At 38.8% G+C, this 24642-nt stretch overlaps 3 protein-coding genes and 1 non-coding gene across 6 annotated transcripts; 2 read left to right on the plus strand and 2 right to left on the minus strand.

Annotated features, from left to right (window-relative positions):
• The first annotated feature begins 1792 nt into the window (after window positions 1-1792).
• LOC118349810 lies at window positions 1793-1898 on the plus strand. The gene has a single exon (XR_004802723.1). It is a non-coding gene; the product is annotated as a small nucleolar RNA R71 (small nucleolar RNA).
• A 576-nt stretch (window positions 1899-2474) lies between these two features.
• LOC108987536 (protein LAZ1 homolog 2) lies at window positions 2475-7543 on the plus strand. 2 transcript variants are annotated; one of them, XM_035694368.1, is made up of 9 exons: window positions 2475-2625; window positions 3448-3650; window positions 4257-4313; window positions 4471-4579; window positions 5061-5245; window positions 5320-5408; window positions 5879-6128; window positions 6994-7227; window positions 7317-7543. In XM_035694368.1, the coding sequence occupies exons 2-9, from the start codon at window positions 3501-3503 to the stop codon at window positions 7476-7478; spliced, it is 1236 nt and encodes a 411-aa protein (XP_035550261.1). In that variant the 5' UTR covers window positions 2475-2625; window positions 3448-3500; the 3' UTR covers window positions 7479-7543. The 2 variants fall into 2 exon arrangements, with proteins under 2 accessions (XP_035550261.1, XP_035550262.1); XM_035694369.1 differs by lacking the exon at window positions 4257-4313.
• Window positions 7544-16165: 8622 nt separating this feature from the next.
• On the minus strand, window positions 16166-16687 carry LOC118349676. The gene has a single exon (XM_035695198.1). It carries the CDS (start codon window positions 16685-16687, stop codon window positions 16166-16168), a length of 522 nt encoding a protein of 173 aa, XP_035551091.1.
• Window positions 16688-19036: 2349 nt separating this feature from the next.
• Window positions 19037-23765, minus strand: LOC108982917 (protein trichome birefringence-like 16). 2 transcript variants are annotated; one of them, XR_001994780.2, is made up of 6 exons: window positions 23605-23765; window positions 23085-23236; window positions 21766-22008; window positions 20944-21139; window positions 19619-20581; window positions 19037-19310 (listed from the first exon to the last, which is right to left on the minus strand). XR_001994780.2 is itself a non-coding variant. In XM_018954400.2 (5 exons), the coding sequence occupies exons 2-5, from the start codon at window positions 23233-23235 to the stop codon at window positions 19753-19755; spliced, it is 1419 nt and encodes a 472-aa protein (XP_018809945.2). In that variant the 5' UTR covers window position 23236; window positions 23605-23765; the 3' UTR covers window positions 19037-19752. The 2 variants fall into 2 exon arrangements, 1 of the variants encoding a protein (XP_018809945.2); XM_018954400.2 differs by having other exon boundaries at window positions 19037-20581.
• Window positions 23766-24642: the final 877 nt, after the last annotated feature.

Genomic DNA, 24642 nt, shown 5'->3' on the forward strand with positions numbered 1-24642 from the left:
CCAGGATGCGAGTAGAGTTTTTATTTTTATATATCTATCTGCTAGCTACAGGGTAATCGAGGTGGGTTTCAACTCTCTTAGGCCAAGCTTTTCATACACAGTATAAGGCAGCAGGTTCACACTAGACCCTAAATCTAACAATGCATGACCAACTTTTGAGTTTCCAATTATGCGGGCAATAATGGGTGACCTGGGTCCTTATACTTGGGTGGGGTATTACTTTGTATGATTGCACTAACCTACTCCGTAAGGATAGCCTTCTTTTTCACAATTAATTTCTTCTTAATAGTGCATAAATCTTTTAAAAAATTTCCATAAGTGGGAATTTGCTAAATAGCATCTAATAGAGGTATGTTCATCCTTACTTGCAACACATCTAAGATCTTAGCATGATTCTTATCTTTGTGCAAAGAAGCTAACCTTGTAGGAAAAGGTGCAGGTGTGGGACAATAACTTTTTTCAGCTTCAATTTGAGGTGGGTTAGAACCAAAGTTTTGAAGTTTGTACCATACCGGCCGGAATGGTCGAAATATACCATTTCTATGGTGTAGCCGGTACAGAGAAGGGTATTGTTTCTTACAGATCAAAATATCGGTCATTTCGGCCCGTACCAGCCTATATATCGGCCTTTACTTTTTTCTTCTATTTTTTTTCATTTCTTAAAACTGCAAGCTCATTTTTTTACCTCCCAATTTAGACCAGACTATTTATAATTAATATATATAATTTATTCATATATAGACTATTCCGAAATGGTAATCGAAACGGTACCAGTACCGAAATAACTTGTTTCAAAGCCTAGACCGGAACGGTCACCAGTACGGTATTCAAAACATTGGTTAGAACTCTTACCAGTGTTGTCTGACCTTGGAGTGTGAGTTTTCAGTACGCTACTACTCCTCAATGTGGTGGCAACTTTGACTAATTTAATGCTTGAACCTTCAACTGCATCAAAACTTGCTAGACTTGGTCTTGTGGATTTGGTTGTGGCTCTGCAGGGAATTTCCCTTTCTCTTGGATACTCAATGTTGTGATCAGTCTTGTAAGGGACCCCCTGATGTCATTGATGGCTTCTGAGTTCTAGTTATTGATTGTGGCTTGTCCTTTCATAAACTGTTGGAAGTTTACTTCCAGCTGCTAGACAGTATCCTCAAGATTTCTCTTCTATAACAAAGGTGCTTGTGCAAGGTATTGAGGAGGCCTTGGTGCTACTGGATTTGTGTTGGTTGCATACTGAGAGGGTCTAGGTGCATGGGGTGTCGAGTGAGCTGCTTGATCATTTCTCCAATTGAAGTTTGGGTGGTTCCTCCAGTTGGGGTTGTAAGTGTTGGAATATGGACCTGAAAAGGGTTTAGAAACCATATTAACAGTGTTGGATTGATCTAAGAGGACTTCTTTAAAATCTGGAATTGTAGGGCAATCATTAGTTGAATGCTCTTGATCCTCACATAGATTGCATTTTTCAGGCACTTTTTGTACAGCTTGTATTTCATTTACTTTTTTCAAATCAATGGTTTCTAATTTCTTAGAAATCATTGATAATCTAACCTGTAGATCATCCACTTCCCTTAGGCTATATTTCCCTCCCACAGTTATGGTCTTTAAAGGATTAGCCCTATCATATACATCTAAAGTGTCCCATGATTGGGCATTTTCAGCCAGATAATCAAAGTACTCAAAGTCTTCTTTAAGTTCTTTGTTAAAGAATTCTCCATTGCACATTATTTCCACAAACTGCCTCATCTTGTGTTATAAACTCTCATAACAAAAACTTGTGATTCTCCAATTTTGACACTCATGATGAGGGCAAGCATTAAGTAAGTCTTTAAATCTCTCCCAGCATTGATAAAAGGTTTCGGTGTCCTTTTGAGCAAAATTCATGACTTGCCTTTTCAGTGCATTTGTTCTATGCATGGAAAAAAGAAATTTTAGGGATTCAGTTTGGATTTCCTGCCACGTTCCTATAGATTTGGCCACAAAGAGTTCAACCATGTTTTGGCTTTGTCTTTCAAGGAGAATGGGAACAATTTTAGCCTGATTACTTCCTCATTGCAAGTCTGATCCATGAAAGTTGAACAAATCTCCTCAAATTCATTAATGTGTAAATAAGGGTTTTCAGATTTCATTCCATGAAAATGAGGTATCAAGGGAATCATGTCAGATTTGAAGTTAAAGTTATTTGCATTCAGAGGTTGGATTATGCACGAGGGTGAGCTGGTCCTAATAGGTTGTAAGTAATCTCTAGGAATTCTATTATGGTTGTAAGTAAATTGAATAAAATATTATTAAATATTATTTTTTAATAATATTTTATTTAATTTTTAATTTTAATTTTAACTTATTTTATCTCATCTGAATTTACTGATTTTTATGAAAAATTACCAGCCGAGTCAGGTCAGCGTGCAATTTCAGGATAAGGAAAAAAGAAGAAGCTATACGTGTCGTAGATTTAACTGCTAAAATTCCCAGACAGTTGAACGTGTCTACCTTGGACGCAACTCTATTCCTTCATAACCTCTGCCTATTTGACATGGAAATGGCCGTTGTTTTGTGCCCAACTCATGTAGTGATTTAGAAGACGCCGTATTCTTCTGCAGCCATTTCAACGGCAAAATCTTTTCAGAGGTCAGCGAGCTTTACGTTTCATGGACTTCAATAATCTTTCTTCCCACCTCTTACCATCCTTTCTTTGTCATTTCTTTTATGAGTACAAATTGAGCATTCTCAAACATTCTAACTGAAGCTTGATGTAATGTTAGGAGAGTTAAATGTGCTCTAAAGTCGGTTTCAATCTACAATTAAAGCATTTTGGAAAAGAAAGCTTAAATTTTCCTTCTCGTGTCGAAGTGTAAGAATCTTTTGTGAGGGTTGTTATTGTGTCTCTTTAAGGTGGATGCTGGTGGGAGGAATGATAGAAACTGTAGAACATAGAATTTTGTGGGTCAGATAGCATCAATCCTATGTCATAAGCTCTTTTCCCCCCTTTTCCTGGTCCGTGAGTTCTTCAAATTGCTTATGGGGGGGGGGGGGGTTCTCGGTTTTTTTATGGTAAATAAGTGAAAATGAAAACAAGAGTGAAAAATTCAATAGAAACAGAATTGAGCGAATAAAATCTGGAAAAAAGTTCGATGATAAGAGAATCGAAACAAGGGGAGTTAAGACGATGGTGTTAGCGGGAAACAAATTGCTGCATAAGGATGCGAGTCCTAATGATTAACATGGTTTTTATGCTACTTGGAAGCATGGGCTTATTGAAGGACAATGGATGTCCATGTTCTGCAATAGTGGCATGCTTTTTTTACGCTCCCCGCCCGCATTTTAATCAAGTTTGACTAAGTTGATGGGTTTTTATTCTTTCTTACTAGGAAGTTTACTATCTAGTGTTTCATATGCAAATTTTTGTGGTAATGTATCTCAGGCTTAGTAATTATATTTATGGATTCACAGCATAAAGCTTCTGTACAAGTTGTAGACTGCTGCAAGTGGAAGATGCACGAGTGATGGCATCAAATTTTATCTCAGCCCATGAAGAAATATATAGAGAGTTTTATCAACCAGCCCTCATAATTGCAGGATGCTCTGTACTTGTAGCATTGATCCTCTCCATCTATCTCATTCTCCAACATCTCAGATCATACACCAATCCTGCTGTTAGTCTGTTTCTGCAATAAGCATCCTAACCATTCTATGCAATGCCCTGCTTTTATATCAATCAACTTGTGTTTCTTCTCATTTCATACTAGCTGTGTGATGCTGAAATTTATGGTTTTTGATCTATTGGTTTTTCTTGAATAAAATTTAAGAAATGGGCAAAATCATTTCATTAAAACTAAACAGCTCTATACAAGAGCATAGCATGTTTATCCGTTAATGCATACTGTTGATAGTATTCCTAAATGCATCCTATTGACTGGATCTGTCGGCACTGATGGTGCTCAAACAGTTTCATCATTTACCCATAAAACATTATTACAATGGTTTTTCATTGCGATTAACATGCTTTTGTGCCCAGAAAGGATCAAAATGTCTTTTAATTTAGAAAAATTCAAGGCTGGGCCCTGCAAATGTCAATTTTGATGTGTATCATGCTTTCATACTCGAGATTCTACAATACTTACGGTCTCAATTTCTCTTTGTCCAACAATATATGCCTTAGTGCTTATGGAAACATTCATAAATCCATAAATTGAGTTTAAGAAAATGGAAGTTATAATTTAGATAAAAGATTTACTCTGTCTTATTTGATTTTTATCCAGGAACAAAAATGGATTGTCGCTATTGTTTTCATGGTTCCCATCTATGCCGATGAGTCAGTGAGGTTCTATCTATCTGAAAGGAAATTTTAACCCGTTATATCGCAATCTGGAAATGGCATTTGCAATTTCATGTCGTGATTCACTTATGTTATTTTGATGACTTTGATTATTTAACCATGTGGCTTTTAATGGTTTCTTATGTTTTACTGTCCAGATAATATCCTTGTTGTTTCCAAGGTTGTCTCTTGCATGTGACATTCTGAGAAACTGCTATGAAGCGTTTGCCTTGTATTCTTTTGGGAGTTATTTGGTTGCTTGCCTGGGTAAGCTACAAATTTCTGTGATGATCTAGGTACATTCATGAAGTCTGACCTCCATGCAATTGTGACATTTTCACTATCTCCTCCTTCTTTATAACTTTAGTATCCTTGTGCATGAATATTTTCCTTAGAGGATTTGATTAATGGTTTATAATATCCAAAAACATTTGGAAAATTCATTGGATTTTAACATATAGCTGTTAGATTTATATTGTTAAGTGCTGTAAGTTCGATGGGATGCATCTTTAACTGTATTGACTAGTGTTGCAATAATTATGTTTCTTTTAGATGCGAAGAGTGTGTGAATAAATATTCTTGAATTTATGTGCATGAATTTATATGTGATGAAAGGAGATTGATCGAAGAGAAAATGTTATCTTTGTGTGATATAACATTAGCATCTTTGCATTAGATCACACTTCGTGAAGTTATATTCTGCCAAGTTTCTAATGAAGATTTTTTCTTGAAATCAAAACTTTGGTAGGTGGTGAAAGTATGGTCATAGAACTACTCGAAAATAATTCAAGGAAACAGCTTGGCAAACGACTGTTAGAAGGGGCAGATGAGAATCATTCAGTGCAGCAAAAGTCCTTCAGAAACTTCTTCTTTCAACCTTGCATTCTTGGGAAAGACTTGCTTGTGATAATTAAATTCGGCCTTGTGCAATATGTGAGTCCCTATATTTTCTTAATGCATGGTTTGAACTGACTATTTAAGATTCTAATGATTTCTCAATAGACCAGATGATTCTGAAGACAGTTTGTGCTTTCTTAGCTTTCTTGTTGGAAATCTTTGGTGTTTATGGTGATGGGGAATTCAAGTGGTTCTATGGGTATGTATTTCTTATGCAAGTCTAACATTGTATCAGTTTTATTATGGTACATCACTAAATATAACCTTGCTGTTAATTCTGTTTTGGGCATTATCTAGTATATTTCATGCATGCACCCTTATGCTAGTCTTATCCTGTTTGGTGTTTGCCAAAATTTTCTCAACTTTTTCATTTGATCCTTAGTAATTTCATGTATTAAAGCATATTGATTTGTTTTTTCATTTTGTTGGTAGAAAGCAATGGTCAAGCCCCAAGAATTTCTAGGATGATTTTGTTCTGTTTTCTCAGTGTTAAAAAATCTTATAGCGGGATAGAATACATTGTTCTGCCTTATGTTTGTTCACTCCGAATGTTGATACACTCATATTTTTTATATCCATATACACAAAGGTATTTTATAGCATGGCAGAATACAATGTTCAACAGGGTTATCCTTTGCTAATTGTTGTTGCGACACTGTCATATCGCAGTTATCCATATATGGCAGTGGTATTAAACTTCAGTCAGATGTGGGCATTGTATTGCCTTGTGAAGTTCTATAATGTAACTCATGAAAGACTTCAGTCAATAAAGCCACTTGCAAAGTTCATCAGCTTCAAGGCCATTGTTTTTGCCACTTGGTGGCAAGGTGTGGGTATCGCACTATTGAGTGCATTTGGAGTGCTGCCAAAGGAGGTGAAAGTACAAGCTGGACTGCAGAATTTCTTGATTTGTATAGAAGTAAGTTGCTTCCATTGCTGTGGTATTCTAAACTCCATTTTATTCCTTAGAAATCATTGTTCTTTATAGATACCCTCTTTTATAAGCAATGCTATATTAATAATGTCAAATTACAAGATGAGGAGTTGGGGGACCCCAACAAATATCTCCATTGCAATTCTCTATGGATAACTTTCCAATAATTCCTAATTGATAATATATAGTACCCAAATCAACTACAATGAGGGCAGTCTAGCATATACTCTTATGTGACCTTCATCAATCCAAAATGGACCTCCATCAATCTAAAGTATTTATTAGTTCCAAACCCTAGGGGTTGGCTCAAGTGGTAAAGGCCTTGGGCTTGGGGGTGTGCTCCCCTTAGGTCTAAGGTTCAAATCTTCTTGGATGCAAACAATCTCTTAGTACCATCGGACTAGAGGATTTTCCCCTTGAATTACCCAAGGTGCACTTGTGGGAAACTCATTGCCGAGGGCCTGTGCATCTCTGGGATTAGTCGGGATGCTGTTCCTGGACAGCCGGTGCCAAATAAAAAAAAAAAAGTATTTATTAGTTCCATTTCTGGCTGTAGTCACCCGTCAGGAATGGAAAATTAGGATCTTAGGAGGAAAGGGGCACACTGATTCATCTACTTGTTAGTCATTAGTTGAGTTCAGATAAGGCACTGTGCTGGGAGGTTATTTCTTTCTAATAAAAGGTACTTTGTTGTATTGTTTTTATTTAGGTTGTTGCTGATCATAACCAGTCCAGTAGGTTGTCCTTGTGCAGCATATACTGTGGTTGAGATAACATAATGAACATAGCATCATATTGGCTTGTTGGTTTTTCTTGCCATGATCATACAGTTATCTCTCTTTCATGGCAGATGGCCATTGCAGCTATCGCTCATGTGTATGTTTTCTCGGCGGAACCATACCAGTTCCTCCCTGTCTCCGAGAATGGGAGAGTCACTACTAAAACATCCAAAGAAGCACTGAAGTTAGAGAAAGGTCCTGAGGAGAAACCAGCCATGCTTGAAAGGACAGAAACTAAGGTCAACGCTCCCGGAACAAGTGTCACCGAGAGTGTTCAGGACATTGTTCTCGAAGGCGGTCAACATGTAAGTTCAGCCTGAGCTATGATCGATCGTCTAATTAATTGTTTTCAACCTGCCTTGAAATCACATTTACACAGACACTCTGAAAGCAGGTTGTCAAAGATGTTGTACTGACCATTAATCAAGCAATAGGGCCAGTGGAAAAGGGTGTGACAAAAATCCAGGAGAGGTTCCACCGCAAATCAGTGAGTTCGGATGGCCAAGAAGAAGAGTCAGAACTAGAAGTAGAGCAACACGTTGACAATAATCTTTAGAGAAATTTAAAAGTTATGTATGCGTCTCCCTCAATTTGAATCTAATCACATTTTCTTCGGTATCACATTCACAGTTTTATTGGCTTAAGAAAAATTACTTTATTAAAAATTAAAAAATTACAAATATTATTCTTCTTTGGGTTAACTTACTTTTCTTGGTCACTTTTTTACTTTTTTTTTCTTTTAAAATAGAAAAGAAAATAAAAGAAATATGGTTACATTATCCATTTGAAAATTGTTAAGAGGTACACTGGACTTCTTTCGTAGTTTGGTGATGATTACCAAAATTGGTAGTTTAGGATTGTGAATCCAAATGATATGGTAGTTTGAGAGGGTCATATATATGTATTTTTCCATTATATGTGACGAGATTGCATTCTCGTACCGGCATAACAATCACATAATATAAATAGAAATAATATTTACAGTTATAGGGATGGCGGGATGAAATTTTCCATAAAGTTATAATATTTTGTACTTAAGTAGTAGTTATGTTATCTAGCAGGCCGTAGAACTGCGAGATGGAAAGAGTGAAAGAATCATGGGTTAGAAGCCAAATGATTCGACAGCCAAATTTGGGTTTTTAATTTTTTTCCTCAGAAAAATATAGGAATTAATCTAACTCGGTTCCATGTGCTTGAGAGCACTGGCATTGCTAAGCCAATAATACCAATGAAAACAAAAATATGCCTCATTTCACACAAAATCGTTGCATTGGATTAACTAAAGGGTGACAAGTGAAGCTTGCTTGGAGCTGCAATAAATCACAGGAGCTTTGCTACACAACCTCCACCACACTCTGTACTTTTTTAAATTTTTTAAATTTTTAATATTTTTTTAAAATTTTTTTTTAAGTTTATTCTTTTTAAATTATTTCAAATTTTTTATTTATTATTCATATAATAAATATTTAATAAAAGAAAAAAATAATAAAAATTAAAAATAATGTGGAATGTAGAGGTTGTGTGAATAGTAAGAGGTTGAGTAGATTTTTTGATAAATCAGACCCACCAATCATATTTGGCATGCACTGCTTAAAAACTAAATGTGTATCCCCGGGGTTTGAGCGATTGTCTCTCTGTTTCTTGCTACAAAATTTTTTTCTTCCGTTCCCTTGAGCGATTTTCTCTCTTCCCTTGAGCGATTTTCTCTCTTCCTTCGACAGCTAGGACAATCGGCAAGGGTTTCCTTCGCACAGTGTGTGCTGATTTCCTTCGCAATCAGCGAGGGTTTCCTTTCTCTCAGTTATATCATTTCCATTGTGTGGCAAGGGTAAAAATTCGTGCTTTGTGTTAATCTCGTTGGTGGTTTTTACTCCATTGTGTGGTGGGTTTTACTCCTTGTTGGTGGTGATTTTGTATGAATTTTAGATTTTAAGATTTGTTCAAATGTTTTTAGTTCAGGTTTCAGTATTTGTACTTCTGGGTTGAGATAGGTTTAATGGTTTGTTCTAAATTTGTGTTAGGGTTTATGGATTTTAGATTCTACGAGTTGCTAACTCTATTGATCAAATACATATACTATGTTGTAGTTGTAATTCTGTTTATACATTAAACATGCATAAAATCAAGTGAATATGACATCTATGATTGTCTTGTAGTTGTTTTTGCTACTTCGAGTAATGTTTGGTTGTTTTTTTTTTTTTTCCTTTCTTGCTTTGATTAATGTTTCTTAATATTGAATGTATGTATATCAAATGAGCTATATATGACACAAGTGGCTGCTACAAATATGGTTTGTGAGTCTAGATTTTGATTTATCGCCAGTTTTTTATTCCTGTTTATAGAATAAAATTGAAAATATTAGGACCTAACTTGCACAAAAATGAATTTGGCAACTGATGTCTGAAGTGTTTACTCAAGGAGCATGTTGTATGCTATAAACTTGATTCATATAATTAATAACTGTAGCAAGTATTGTGAATGTTTGTTGAAAGAACAGTTGTATTTAGTACCTAAATTAATTATTGACAAGGTAGATACACATTCGTTAATTTTGTTTATGCCACAAGCTTGTGTTTGAGCATATCTTATGGTCAGTTGCTGGCTCATTTTGACTATGCTAATGAAAAGTCATTAATGCTATCTGGGCTACGATGTTGAAGTAGAAAAAACTATGCTAAGATGTATTATTTTTGGATTTTTTTACAAAGGAAAACTTTTTGACCATAGCCAAAACTTATGACACAAAAATTTGAAAGAGACCTGGGTGTCCTAAACCAATTCAGATAGTTTTTTATTTTGAACTTTTTAGGCAACCAATTGAGATAGTTTGATTAATATAGCTTTGCTTTTGCTACTTCTTGAACATTGTGGCACCATGCTATCTTGGTTGATTGCTGTATATTTTTTCTCTATTGGTGGAAACCTTCCAAATTTAAGGAAGATTTTATGCTAGTCATAAGTTTTGTGTGATATCTAGGAAAGACTGAAATTTACCTCCCTATCTGAGTGGTTTGGAGTAAAATAATTGAATTTATTTTTCTAATTTAGGGATTATCCACATTGCTCATTGCTGGACAGTTTTATAAGTTAGTATTCAAGTTGTTTGATTCGTTAATAATTATAATTTCTTCAAGGATGGACACACCATTTGGTGATGATCCTTTCTTCACCACTCTCTTATAAAGTGGTGGACAAGGTTGTAACAACACCTCAATGGATAGCTCGTACAATAATGTTGTGTTCCAAGCATCACAAGTCAGCAGTGAAAAAATGCCACCCACTAGGAAATCTCAAAGATGTGCATCCTTCGATGGTGAAGTAGGGTTGGCAAAATGTGTTTGTTAGTTTCAATAATTGTATATATGATTGTTGGATGAAAGGATTGGCAAGAGAAGATAGTTGGAAAATAATATTTTGATTATTAATTAACATATGATCGATAGAATTGTAAAATATATTAAAAAAAATTAGAAAAAAAATATTATTACTAAATTAATAATATTTTATTATTATTTTAACTAATAGATGGATAATCTAATGTTAGAACCTCTCTTGAATGGAATAGGCAAAATGCAAAACATGTGACATTAGCCAAATTTTAGTTTTATCTTTGCCTATTCCAATGCTAATGCTCAATGCCAAATGCCCAAAGCCTAGTATTTGCTTAGGGCCAGACACATGTCATCCCTTAGCCAAATTTACTAATTTGCTCTATATTTTTGTCCATGGATTTGACTGCTCATGTATTTTTTTTTTACTTAATAGTTAAGGAAGTTACTGCTAATATATTTATGTATTTTTTTTAAATATTTAAATATGTTTAAAACATATATGAAATAAAAAAAAATAAAAATATAGACATGTACAACTATGCATGTTGAGTAGAAGGATCCTTTGCCTTAATAACTTATAAGAATGTGTATGTATGTCACAGAATGCGTAAGTGTTGTTGTGATATAATGTTTTAATATAATTTTTATTTTAAGATTCGAAAAAGTTGAATTTTTTTTATTTTTTAATTGAAAGTTTGGAAAAATTGTTGCAAAGGATGTGTTTTACATTACCAATCACTCGAATGACCTGCAATGAATAACTTGGCAGCATTGGGTGCCCATGATAAACTCTTATGCTTAAATTAGAGAAGTAGTCTCAATGTAAAAGATCTCAAGAAGTTCAGAGAAACATTTGTTACCTTCATGCACCATTTATAGAGTCACATGACGTGTCAAGGGAGTCAATAACCATCAGTCTCATGAGTTTATCTCTAATTATCCCTTATTGAAGGGGGAGGGGATAACAACTCTTATTTATAGAAGTTATCCATACTATGATAACTACCTTCATTTATGGGCGTTATCCTCTCGCGCGTAATGTTGGTCTCTTATTGAAACCATGCTCTCGTGGGCCCTTGGGCCATAAGTCTTGTAGGTCAAAGTGGTAAGTTGGGCCTGCCTTTCAGCCTTAGGCTTGGCAGCCAGAGGATCCAAATATCCCCTTCAGTTATTCCGTTAATTTTCTTTGTATCAGTACATAGGAAATTAACTAGTTTTGTGCCTTTTATGCCCACGTGATAACCTTACCTCGTTGGCTTACAATAGATGGGCGGTTAGCCAAATTTCAACTTTTCCTACCCCGCCGAGGGTCAATGTTTGTGGGTTTAAGTTTATACCATTCCTCAAAATGTGGCCCACGTCAGCCATAGCCGTTTGCGCACTTTCAATGTCCTTTATTCGAAAGAAATGGTAACTGCCGACGCAGCCAACCTTTCGGATTCCTAAGAACCCTCATGATTAACTTTTCTGTTCTCATTCTTGATTCACTTCCTTTTGTTTGAACTCTCTCTTTTTGTACCTCTTCTTCCTTCAACCTCCTCCTCTCCTTTTTCGAGCCCTTTGTTAGCGTTATCAAGAGCGTGTTCCGATCGCAATGGCTAGTCGTGGCTCCTCCCGTACTCCCATCCGATCCTCTGACCAAACTCCGACGAGGGCCTCTCCTTCACCTGTCACTGAGTCTTCCCTCAGCTGGATCCCTACTTCCTTTGAGGGCCTTTCTTGGAGTTCCACCCTAACCGAGCAGGACTTAATGAAGCTAAGGTCTACTTATCGAATCCTAGATTCGGTGAAACTCTCTATTCCCGAGGCAAGGTGCATCGATGAAGAATGGTTCGCCACGACTTGGACCTCACAGTGAGTGCCCTGGCGCACGAGCTGCGATTCCCTTTCATATGCCTTACACGTGATGTTCTGGACTTCTTGGGGTTGACCCCCACCCAACTTCACTCGCACGTTTGGCATGTTCTCATATGTTCCTACGTGGTCTTTCGCATGGTTTTGGAGCCCCTGGAGGAGGCTTACCCAGATTTGATGGCGAAAGAATTTCTTTCTTTCTATGGAGTGAAGTCGCTGCCGGGCAACATCTGTAGTTTCCACATTTGGTTGCAGTGCTTGGCGGCCTTCGAGCCTCGCTACTCCAACGTCAAGTAGTGGCAAAACAAGTTCTTTGTTTCTGGTAGGGATTGAGAATTTCCTGGCGACGAGATGAACCTTCAAGATTACCTAGTCCGTGCTAATTGGGGAAGTCCCCGACGACAAAAGCTTATTGTTGGACTTAACTCATAAGGAATGCCCTCGCGTTGACATAATCCTTAATTGGGCGAAGGAGAATGATAAGAGTGGTTTGGCGATGGAGGATCTGCTCTCCGCCACCAATATTGACAGGTTCTTGGTGGTGCCCAGTCGTGCCCATGTCAAGGGATGTAAACGTAAGGTCGTGGTGCCTCCAACAAAGAGACGTGCTGCCCAGCTCGACGGGAAGAGGCATGCTCCTAAATTTGGTGGCTCTTTGCCCAAGCGCCCTCTTAGGGGCGTTGTCGGGGGTGAGTTCGCTGGATCTGCCACTGGGGCGAAAATGGAGGTGGATTAAGGAGTACCTTTTGATTCCAACCTTCTTGTTGGCGAGGGGGCTCCTGATGCTTCCCTTGGAGAGAAGACGCCCAAAGCTTCTCTGGTCAGGGTCTCCTCACTAGTATCGCCAGGTCTCGACGACCTTATTGGACTAATGAGCCAAGCCCTTGCTAACTTGGAAACAACCTTTGATTTTGACTTGCCCGCCAAGGGTACTGAATCAGTGAGCATGCCGCCCTTCGAGTTTCCTTCTCACCTCTCTCCGACTTCAATTTCTAGTGTCAGCGAGGCTTTTGCGGATATGTTTTATGCATTCTCCATGGGTGTGTCTAGGGTGGCCACGCCTGAAGTTGTTGAAGCATGTGGTCGGCAGGATTCCACGCCCAAGTCCCTCCCAGCAACTATCTCGAGGGATGAAACCACCCACAGATCAAGAGAGGGTCTATATTCCCTCCCCTTCCCCTTCATTTCTTGGCGGTGATGGAGACTCTTCAACTCCCCTAGAGGGGGTTGGCTCATCCTTGGAAGAGGAGAAATGGAAGAGAGATGAGGTTAGTTCAATTAGAATTGGCGGCAGAGGCCTTGGCGACTATGGCGAGAGGGACCAAAGTGAAGGTCGGAGTGCGTTTGTGTCTTGCCAGAAGTTCCAGCCGCCCCTCTCGCGCCTTTAGTGTATTCCTTCTTGGAGAGAACTCAAGCGGAAACTAGAGCAAGCGAGGCCAAGGGGGTGGAGCCCAGGTGTCCCCTTACTTCCTCCAGGCTCGTGGCGGAGATGTCTCGATATTTGAAGAGTTTCTTGTCCACGGTATTGTCATGCCTTATATATGTTCTTCTTATTTGGTTGTTGTATTTGGTTGTGTTTGGCCTTTGTGCTTGGTTGCTGGATGGTTCTTGTTTATAATGGCTACCTTGTTTGGCCTTTGTATTGCGTAGGGAGTGGACGACTTGGTAGCTTGGATTGTGAATGACCGTGCCCACTTGGAAAATGAGGTGCGGGAGAGGCGAATTCAAGGGTTCTTTGCCAAAAGAGAGAGAGAGAGAAAATCCTTTGGTTGAGAAGACTGAGATCAAGGGCTATATGGATCAAGCCGATGGGCACATTTGTGCCTTAGAAGTCGACCTCGAGTCTCTCCATGAAGAGTCATATGAATTGAGAGGAGAATTGCTTCGTGCAAAGTCCCTCCAAGCCCGCGATAGTTTTGCTCTACAGCTAGCGAAGTCAGAGTGGGTGTCTGCCAAAGCACAAGTATCCTACCTGAGTGAGGCGCTAACATCCTCTCGAAATTCGCAGGCGGAGGCTAAGCAGCATTCCCAAGAATCCGCTTAAGCTTGTCTTCCTCTAAGGAGGAGCGGAAAAAACTTGCCCATGAGCTATCGAAGGTGAAAGTATCACATATAGAGGAGCGCAGGCAGCTCAACCTCCAACTGTCAGAGGCCCAGGGGAATTACAAAATGTTGGAGGCACAATTTGCTGCCTATAAGAAAAGCCAAGAGGATGCCGATGCCCATTTGGAGAAGACGAACAAAACTATGATACGCTTGGACTCTACAAACAAATAGCAGAGGCAAAGATAAGGGAGTTGGATTCTGAATTGGCTTCTACCAATTGTGAGATGGTTCGTCTGCATCCTCAAGTGGCCCCGCCATGGCTATTAGAGACCGGGCCTTTGAGTTTGGCTATAGGGCTGTGTTGGCTCTTCTATGTGCCCATCTGTTGGCAAACCCTTGGGTCAACCTGGGGAGGCTGGACTTGACCGCTTTCCAACCTGATGTGGTGTCGTGCCAGTTTGTGGACGCCTTAGGGCGCAATACCAAGCCTGAGGCCTTTCTTGGCTCCCCCTCTTCTTCCAGACCAAGTGGGACTCCATCGGCGCAAAAGTAGCATCTGCCCACTTACACCTTGGTTGATAATATTGGCCCTTGATTTTGCCCTTTTTGTAATTGATAACTTTCTCCTTTGGTTTTTTAAATAGAACATTTGATGTGTTTTGTAAATGCAATGTGGATGTATCTCTTTTGTGGATTATATCTGTTGTGGATTATGCAAGTCCTTTGGACTTGCACGAGGTCATAACCAAGTGAGGGGGTCGTGGGGTTTTGTGCCCTCTACTGACCTTCCCGCTTGTTGGTCGCACCACTAGCTTTTGGACTTGGAACTAATGGTTAACAATTGTGGTCGTAGGGTCTGGTGACCTCCACGCCTGTTGGTTTGCACTGCGAGTATTGACTCGACACTAGTGGCTAAACTGTTGGTGGGTTGTGGGGTCTTTTGACCTCCACGCCTGTTTGCTTGCACCACGAGTTAGACTCGACACCGGTGGCAAACTTTTGGTGGGTCGTGGGGTCTTTCGACCTCCATGCTCGTTTGCTTGCACTACGAGTTAGACTCAACACCGGTGGCTAACTGTTGGTGGGCCATGGGGTCTTTTGACCTCCATGCTTATTTGCTTACACCGCAAGTTAGACTCGCACCAGTGGCTAGCTGTTGGTGGGTCGTGGGGTATTTTGACCTCCATGCCCGTTTGCTTACACCTCAAGTTAGACTCGACACCTGTGGCTAACTTTTGGTGGGTCGTGGGGTCTTTTGACCTCCATGCTCATTTGCTTACATCGCAAGTTAGACTCGCAACAATGGCTAGTTGTTGGTGGGTTGTGGGGTCTTTCAACCTCCACGCCCATTTGACCGCGAGTTAGACTCAACACTGGTGGCTAGTTATTGGTGAGTCGTGGGGTCTTTCGACCTCCATGCCCGTTTGCTTGCACTGCAAGTTAGACTCGACATCGGTGCCTTACTGTTGGTGGGTTGTGGGGTCTTTCGACCTCCATGCTCGTTTGCTTGCATCGTGAGTTAGACTCGACACTGGTCGCTAACTACTGGTGGGTTGTGGGGTCTTTCGACCTCCATGCATGTTTGCTTGCACTGCGAGTTAGACTCAACATTGGTGGCTGACTCGAACCTCAATCCACTTTATTGATTTCTCTTATTGAAAATGTACATCCAGGAAAGAAAAAATAAGTGCGTAGAAGTAACTTCTTAGGGATAAAGCCTATTTTAAGTGCTTGACGTTCCATGGGTGCTGCAACTCCTTTCCTTGACTGTCCTTGAGATAGTAGGAACCTGGCCAGTTGCAGGCCATGACTATGTGGGACTTCCCATTGTGGGCCGAGCTTTCCCTCGCCCTGGGTTGTCACGTCTATCTCCCTTAGCACCAAGTCACCAACCCTGAAAGACCTGGGCTTGACCTGTTGGTTGAAATAGTGTTCGGTCTTGCTTTTGTTGAGGATGTTTTGGCCTTGCGAGGTATAGGGCCACAATTTATAGAGGCTCATTTGCTTCAGCCTAAACTAGGTAGTCTTCATTCCTCGCTTTTATTTTTTGGCTATCTTCGACCAAGGGCGGGGGTGGCGACTGTTTGCTCCCATTGTCCACTGTGCACACAATAGGCGCACCCACCTTAAGCTCTTGAACGTAGCACTCCCGTGCCAGGATTTGCTCACCACGGACCTCGTTTAGGCTCGTTTCAGTTGGGAGTTTCATCTTCAGATGGTAAGTGGAGGTGACTACCTTCAAGTCATTGAGGGTCGGCCTTCCTAATATGGTGCTATAGGACAATGGAGTTTTAACCACCAAGAAATTCGTCATTGTGGTGGCCATGTGGGCGCCTTGGCCAATTGTGAATGGCATCGCAATGGAGCCCACAAGTTGAACAGTTTCTCCCGAGAACCCCTTCAGTGGATATGGTGATGGACGCAGCTTACCAGGGCTAATGCCCATCCTGGTGAAAAAGTCCCTAAATAAGATGTCGGCTAAGCTTCCATTGTCTATCAAAATCTGTCTGATCGTGTAGTTGGCTATCAGCATGGTGACAACTAGGGCGTCATCGTGGGGGTACAAAATCCTTGGCAGTCTTTGTCTCCAAATGAGATAGTAGGGGTTGCATTTAACCTAGGATGCTTGGGAGGTTTATCCACCATGTAAACTTCATGATATCTTGCTCTACGGGCGTGAGCCTTTCTGCTGGATGTTGTTACACCCCTACCGGCAAACTCTCCTGCTATGGTACGAATCTCTCCAATGGGTGCCTGGTCCTGGCCCCGTGGTTATCGAGGGTGTTATTTCTTAGTTCCTCCTCCAGCCTTTGGCGTTTGGGGCTTCTGCTTCGCCTACTTTCACAATTACGACCTTATTCCTTCTTCAGCTTGAGATAGTTGACCAGCATTCTTTCGAGCTCCCCGCATCCTGCAAGGCTAGCAAGCCTCTTCTTTAATGTAAAGAATTCATCAATCCAATGAGTATCCGATTGGTGGTACTTGTAGTAACGGTGTCCCCTTATAGGAGGATATTCTTCCTCTCTTGCTATCTTATTATTTTCCTGTACACTCAGGTTATTGTGAACGAGGCAGCGCCCCTGGTCTTGTTGATTGGAATACCTTTCTCGTCTTTCATCCTGATGACCCTACCCAGTCTTCTTGTCTTTGGAACTATTCTAGTTCTTGGCTTTCGACTTGATCTCCTGCTTCCTTGGCTCTAGGAGAGCCTGTAGCGTGTCCTCAGCATTTACGATGTTTTCTGCTTTGTCCATAAACTCCCTCAGGATGGAGGGGGTATTTTTGGCCAACTCAGCTATGAACGGGCTCCAAGGCCAAATGCCCCCCAAAAAAGCAACTAACGTGATCTTTTCGTCCTAATCGTCTGTGGTCAGCCTCTCCTTAGTTAAACGGGTCAAATACGCTTTCAAGCTCTCTTCTTCGTTTTGCTTGATGGTCAACAGGTAGGCGATTGGTCTGCAGCGCCTCCTACTCACCATGAATTGTGTAACGAACTATTTGGCCAGTTTCTCAAAGCTGCTAATGGATCCTAGGCGCAAAGTCCTGAACCAGCCTCGCGTTATTCCTTTCAACGTCAATGGAAAAGCACAGCAAGCCACCTCCCCGGGAAACCCGTGGAGGGTCATGTGTGCTTTGAAGTTTTCATGGTGATCCACAGGGTCTCGTGACCCGTCATATAAATCAAACTGAGGAGCTTTAAACCTCGATGGGAGGGGCACTACCATTACTTCCTCGTTATAAGGAAGGTCAGTACGGGTGAGCAACTGTTTCACTGAAGAGGATCTCTCATCCTTCTTGCCATCTCTTCATATTTGTCAACAAGGATGCATACTTCATCGTGTAGCCTCGTCTTTTCCAGGTCTTCCATGTTCATACCTCCCGCATTGTGTGCATCTCATTCCACTTGCCCATTATTGACAGGTGGTACGACGATGTTTTGCCACTTCAATTCTTCGTTCTCCTTTTGTAATTGCTCCACTACCATCACAACCTCTCTCAACTTCTACTCGGCCTCTGCCAGCCTCGCTTCTATATCTATCACATTCATCTCTTGATCACGGGTTGCTTAAGATCCCATAATAGTTGGCATGTGAAAATCATGATGAAGTCTGCAAAGATCTCACAGACGGTGCCACTGTAAAGGACGTGTTTCACACCACCAACCACTCAAATGACCTGCAATGAATAACTTGGTGGCACGTGGTCATGCCCTCCTTGTCTCTCATTTCTCTCTCTTCATTTGTCTTTTAGTGATAACCATTTGGTAGACATACGTTTGGGTAGTGAGAATACCTGATAAGTGTTGAGAATGTTTGTGAATAGTTATGAGTAGAGATTGAAGTGGGTTTGTCGATCCCATTGAGAGTATTTTGAATTGTTTGGATGTATGAAATATATTGAGTTGACTTTTGGATAGATAATTGAAAAAGGTGTGAGTCTTTAATGATGATTTTATTTATATATAATAGTAATAAATATTATAGTGATTTTATTTTTTATTTAGTAATAAATATTATAGTGATTTTATTTTTTATTTATATTTAATAGTGATAAATATTATAGTGATTTTTTAAAAAACTTTGGTACAAAAATGGTTTACTGTATTTGGCATGTGGGGTATTTTCATCTGTACAAGAATACTTAAAAAGTGTTGAGATATCTTGGCCTGCCTAGGCTTGGGATATATTTTATCCCCTTCATTGAGATTTTATTTGTTTTTTTTTTTTAACCCTATTCGATAATTTTAGATTTTCACAATTGTTTTCGGCTTTCTAAACTACCATACGTTATTATTTTACAATCATTTATGAGGCGTGAAAATTTGTTGCGTGGCATACCGCCTTGACTCGAATCAACCGTTTGCCAACTTTGAACACAGAAATTAAGGATTAACGAATCAAATTTATGAAGCTAGTCACCATTTTTCAAAAAGCTACAAATGTGTAAAGAACAAAAACAATGTCTTTTGTATTGGCCAAAGAAACACAGATTTGATCACCAATAGAGACGGTACATCACCAAGCTTAGGATTCCATGATACTTTTCGCCTTGAATTCAAGCACATAATTCAAGTCCAACGATCTCTGTTCTTTGCTCTACTGTAGCCTGTAATTCTTTTTTTGTTTCTCCACTGTAAGGATTTGACATCGACGAATCTGTCCAAAAAAGTCCAAGACTCACTTCAAAGGAAAGGCCTTCTTACACTTAAAAGTGGCATTCTCAGGCAAACTTCTCAATGCAACATCCAAAGACAGAATAAATAATGAAATAAAATACAAACAGAAGAACCAGCATCTACAAACATGAAGATTGCAGGAACTTACAAGGTCCCCAAAAAGAAGAAACCTAGGAATAATTTGGATGCAAGTTCGTCAACAGATCAAAAGTATTTATTTTTATTTTTTAATCAGTGAGATCAAAAGTCTTTAATATGGAACTCAGTTGGGAGATATGTCCCACTCACCTTGCTGCATCCCGTGGTGTAGTGTGGGATTCAGAATCTTCAAATGGTGATCTTTACCCGGGCCACAGAAAGGAAGAGCCAAACCTTTTCAAGCACACTTGCAGAGTTCTTCATTCGGCACCTATTATGCCAGACTAAATTTGTGTAAAGAGCATTTCATTCCATGTATCAGGAACACCAGGTAGGCACCAATGCAGGCAATCCTGCACTCCTGGTCCGGTGTTTCTCCGGAACCGGGATATATGACCCTCATCTCTAAGCTGTGAAATAGCTGTTATGTCCAAAAGCTTAACCCCAGTTCCCTTCACCGCACCTGCAGCACTTTGATCACTAGACTCATCATTTGATAATTCCTTTCCCACTGACATAGGGGTAGTATTGTCACAGCTCCCACCCGTATTCCATTCCCCACCAACAAAATGCCTAGGTGAGATGGTTCTGTAGAAGGCTTTCAACCCTGGATATCTTGGAAGCTGTAAGTTTACCCAATTGACAATGCTATGAACTGTGAAATTTTTGGCCTTCCAAATCATTGCTAACTTCCTATCAGTATTTCTCACACCCCCAACATGCATAACCCACTTATTAGCCTTAAGCTTTCCTCTATTCCAATGGTGTCCTGTATTGAGTACTAGAACATCAAATTTGTGAAGAAATTGATGCAAGAATGCTGGTGGTCGATCAAGATGCATGGCATAATCAGTGGTGGTGTTTGTCTTGTCAATTGGTTCCACATCACAGAGGCATGTTGACCAGTAGTAGAGTATGGTTGTATTGGTGCCTGGGAACCGATACACCCAGCCACCAGGGCGAGCATCACCACGAGCTTGGACTAGTCCATACTCCTTTCCCACATCTATGACATCATGTCTCTCCTTGCCACCTGTAATCATGCACATTAAGGATTGGAACTGCTGCCTGCCCAATGAATCTCCAACAAAAGCTAAAGTTTTGTCTTGCATCCTGTATAGATACACATCATCGCCTTGTTAAAGATATCTGAACTATACCCTAGAAGAGCAAAATATAAAGCACCGATTCCTATAAACTGTGACTAAAAGTGGAAGGAGATTGGTGAAATCACATTACTTCCTGCCAAGTGTCAACCCAGGCAAAGACTACCCTTTATCCACCAAAACTTGATATTTAAAAATGGTGTTTCAGCAAGAATTGATTGAATCTACAGGGAATAGGTCATAACAGATTGGCTTCTTCTGCATTTGTTAATGTGGTTAGGCAAGACATGAAAAAAAATTACCTCCAAAAAAAAAGTTCATTTTTGTAACCTATCGTATTAAAGTGTTTCAGTAAAAATCACAACATACTTTCTCAAGAATTTCGATCCTTCAAATTCTTCCATTTTACAATTTTTAGGCTGCCACCGAAGCTTCTCGTAGGCAAAATCTGTCCGCTGCATCAACCGGCAGGCCCACATTGCTGATAGCCATTGCTTACAACCAAACCCAGAATAAAAGGGCCGGTTGTTGTCTGGAACCCATTTTCCTTTTGCATGGTTACAATCTAGAGTAAGGTCAGGAAAGGCACAATCATGAATCAGTAATACTGGCAAATAAATATTTTTCTTTGTTCAACAAATATGAGCATGAAAACTGTCAGCGCAGAAGAATTACATTGATTGATTCCTTCTTCTATGGAGCCAAGTAAAAGCTTTTACATAGAATGGAACGAGAAAGGTCTTTATGTCGTGATTTGTAAGAGAGCCAATGGTAGAATTATGTAAACTTGTGTAGCAGAAAAGTGTCAACACCTGGGCATCAAGGTCAAGTACATTGCTCTACTCTAATGATTTATTTGCTTCCCTCATATTCTGCTGTTGTTACATGGAAGTCAACTGATAAATCAAGCTTTCAAAACGACGCAGAAAAAAATTTTCCATATTGGGGTCAATCAATTATCTCACATATATCTCTAGGTTACGGTTAGCTACACTCATCTATTGCCGCATTCAATGGAGCCCCAAACAGCGTCAATGCTAACAACAAAGTTTCCGAAAGGTAACACACCTACAACAAACTACTCATTGTATATCTCTTGATCAAGTTTTCTGTAAACATATGAGGAAAGCAGGAACTGGATTTCACAAAAACAAAGCAATTACTATAATAAATATAAATAGAATATTCCACCTTGTTTTTCTATAGGTAATGTTAAATTCCAGTCATCTTTACCCCTAACAGGGGAGCTTGTACGTGGGGAACTTGCAGGTGCTGCCATATCGACTTCTGTTAGGTTTGAAACTAGTTCTACCGACTTTTTATTATCTCCTTCAACTCCTATTAGACTTGTAGGACCTTGTGCACCAACATCTGTTTTTGCTTCCTGAATCTGTTTGTCTTTTGTTTTTTCTTCTGATGGACTTGTGAGGGTTTCTGCATGAGCAAAATAAAATATAAAGATTAAATAGCAGCTAAAAGGTAAGGATGGGGAACGTGAAACCAAGAGAACAAGAAAAGAAGAAAAAACTAAAAGATTTCAAACTAAAACAAATTCATTTTCCGAGTAAAAACATTTTTTTTTTAAATATTAATTAAGAATACAAAGCATGAAAAGTCTCGAGAAAAAAAGAGATTTTGGTAACTACCGATCATGCCGAAGAGATGGCCATAATAGTATGATAATAAAAGACATACAGAGATATCCAATCGGGAAAGAAATGCCAAGTCTATCTCTCCAGAAAGGGCATATCACAAAGAGGATAAAACAAGTAAAATAAACAGTGAACGTTAGACCTTAGATCAAATTTTTATCCCACCAAAAAGAAGAATAGAAAAATCTTGCCTACATTCTGATCTGTGTTGGTCACAAAATTGCTCTTAATCAAACAACTATGAGTAGAGTTTTGTGCAGAACTAATGCGATTTGTTTGGGCATTTACAATCACCTTCTCCACAAATAATGGCCCACCTTCGCCCACATATATTTTTTATGCAGAATCCAACAAGCTATCTACTGGTTTTACTCACAAGAATATCTACAGAACAGTTGGAGGACCGTAAAAATAAAACAAAATTGTGAAAAAATAAAAAAAATAAAAATAGCATAATTGCTAGTCAATGTAACCTTGCTAATCATTCCATGCAAAGAAGAACAATGACCAGAGACTACTCCAGTTTAACAAGGATCACCTAGTATTCTCAAATTCAGTCAGATTTCTTCGTTCTTTAACAAGATCCATCGACAAAGCTTCAATCACTACAGCTCAACGATAGAATCCATATGTATAGCCATGCGGCTGTAGTTCTAAAGGCTACCATCAAGCACATATGTATGGCACCAACCTTCCACACATCTCGACGATTTTTTTGCAACAAGCCCTTGACAGGTTCATTCAAATTCGAATTTGTGTGATTTTATTATGCATTAGTGTATTAACATGTCTATTTCATCGCCAGTAATTACAAGAACAACAACGACAACAATGTTTACAAGTAAACTGAAGGGAAACCTGAAGACAGCTTCAAGCCGGTTTGCGGTGGCATCAAGCTAGGAACAGACGGGGTTTTCTTCCATGCCCAAATAAAATATGTTATGCACAATAGAAAAATAGTAATTAGAGCAAGTTGTCTGGCCCTCAATCCATAGAAACCTCCTTTCATCCTATATCATCAAAGATTCAAAATACAGTTAAAAATCATCCAAAAAATGCACTTTCTTTTCTAAGTAAACATGTGATTAACTCTGAATTTAGAAATTCATAAAGTTGAGCAAAAAAGAATTTATTCTCAGTGTAATTTTCCCAGAAAACTCGGCATCTTTATTAGCATGCAAAAGCAGAACAATACAAATAAAATGGGACAAAAAAATAAAAGAAAACCAAAATCAGAATCTGAAGTTTGAAGCTAACGGTGAGATAAAAAAAGAGTTATGCCAAATTAATTTGGGGACGATCTAGCATATGTAAACGGGGAAAAATAAAAATAAAACTACTTTTATTTCTGGATGATTTAGGGCAGGGAGAGATTTACCTTTGGAAGAGTGACAGTCACCCAGAATTCCCGAATACAAGAACAAACATTCACCCCCAAAAAGAAAAGAATCTCTGAAGAAACACCTTAGCATCTTTGAAGACGACGACTTGGAGTCTTCCGCGTAGCCTCCGTTTCTTTTTTGAAAAATTTTCATTAGTTTTTTTTACTGTTTCTCATTCTTTAGTTTTCTTGTATAAAATGAGTAATATTGAAGAAAAAAGCTTGCATGCCCACCATAGTTGACCGATACAGTATACCGCTCTGAATTTATTTATTTAGTTTTTAAATTATAATTAAAGAAGTAATTTTAAGTATATTGTTATATTTTTTTAATTTTTTAAAAGTATTAAAATATATTAAAAAATGTGAAAAGAAAAATAAAAATACATAAAAAGTGACTAACGATATAAACGAGCAGTACTACTCAGGCGGCAGAGTAGCACCGCTCAATATTATATATCACATTTTCTTTCTATTATAAAAAATGTGACATATTTATTATTATTAGATAATAAAAAATTATCTATTAAAAGATTATTCTATAATAATAAATATATCATATCTTATATAATGTCATAAAAGTATGATAATAGTGTTGTATAAAATTTTTTAGATTAAATACTAAACCGATCTTTAAACATTTCTTGTAATTAAATTACTCTTTATTTCTTTAATTTTAATTTAAATTGATTCAGATAAGATCTCGTCAAGATTCGGTAAAGCGAAATTGGTTACAAGTCTAATAAGTTTCGTATAGATTTTTATAAAAATGTGAATTCTATTAAAAAAATATATATTTCCCTTTTTTTTATATAGAGTTCACTTCCAAAAAAAAAAAAAAAAATTGGGTGAGATTTATCTGTGCAAAATTTATAGAAATCATTTAACTTGTTAAAACCTTACACGTCACCGATCAAAAAAATTTCTAAAGGGGTTGCCTTGCTTGATCTTGAAAGTGACAAGGATTTTTTTTTCTTTTTGATAAAGAAAACTAGTGTTAATTGATTTGCATTAAAAATACAAGAAATTGAATTA

The sequence above is a fragment of the Juglans regia genome, chromosome 10 (genome assembly GCF_001411555.2).
Source record: "Juglans regia cultivar Chandler chromosome 10, Walnut 2.0, whole genome shotgun sequence".
Taxonomy (NCBI): Eukaryota; Viridiplantae; Streptophyta; class Magnoliopsida; order Fagales; family Juglandaceae; genus Juglans; species Juglans regia.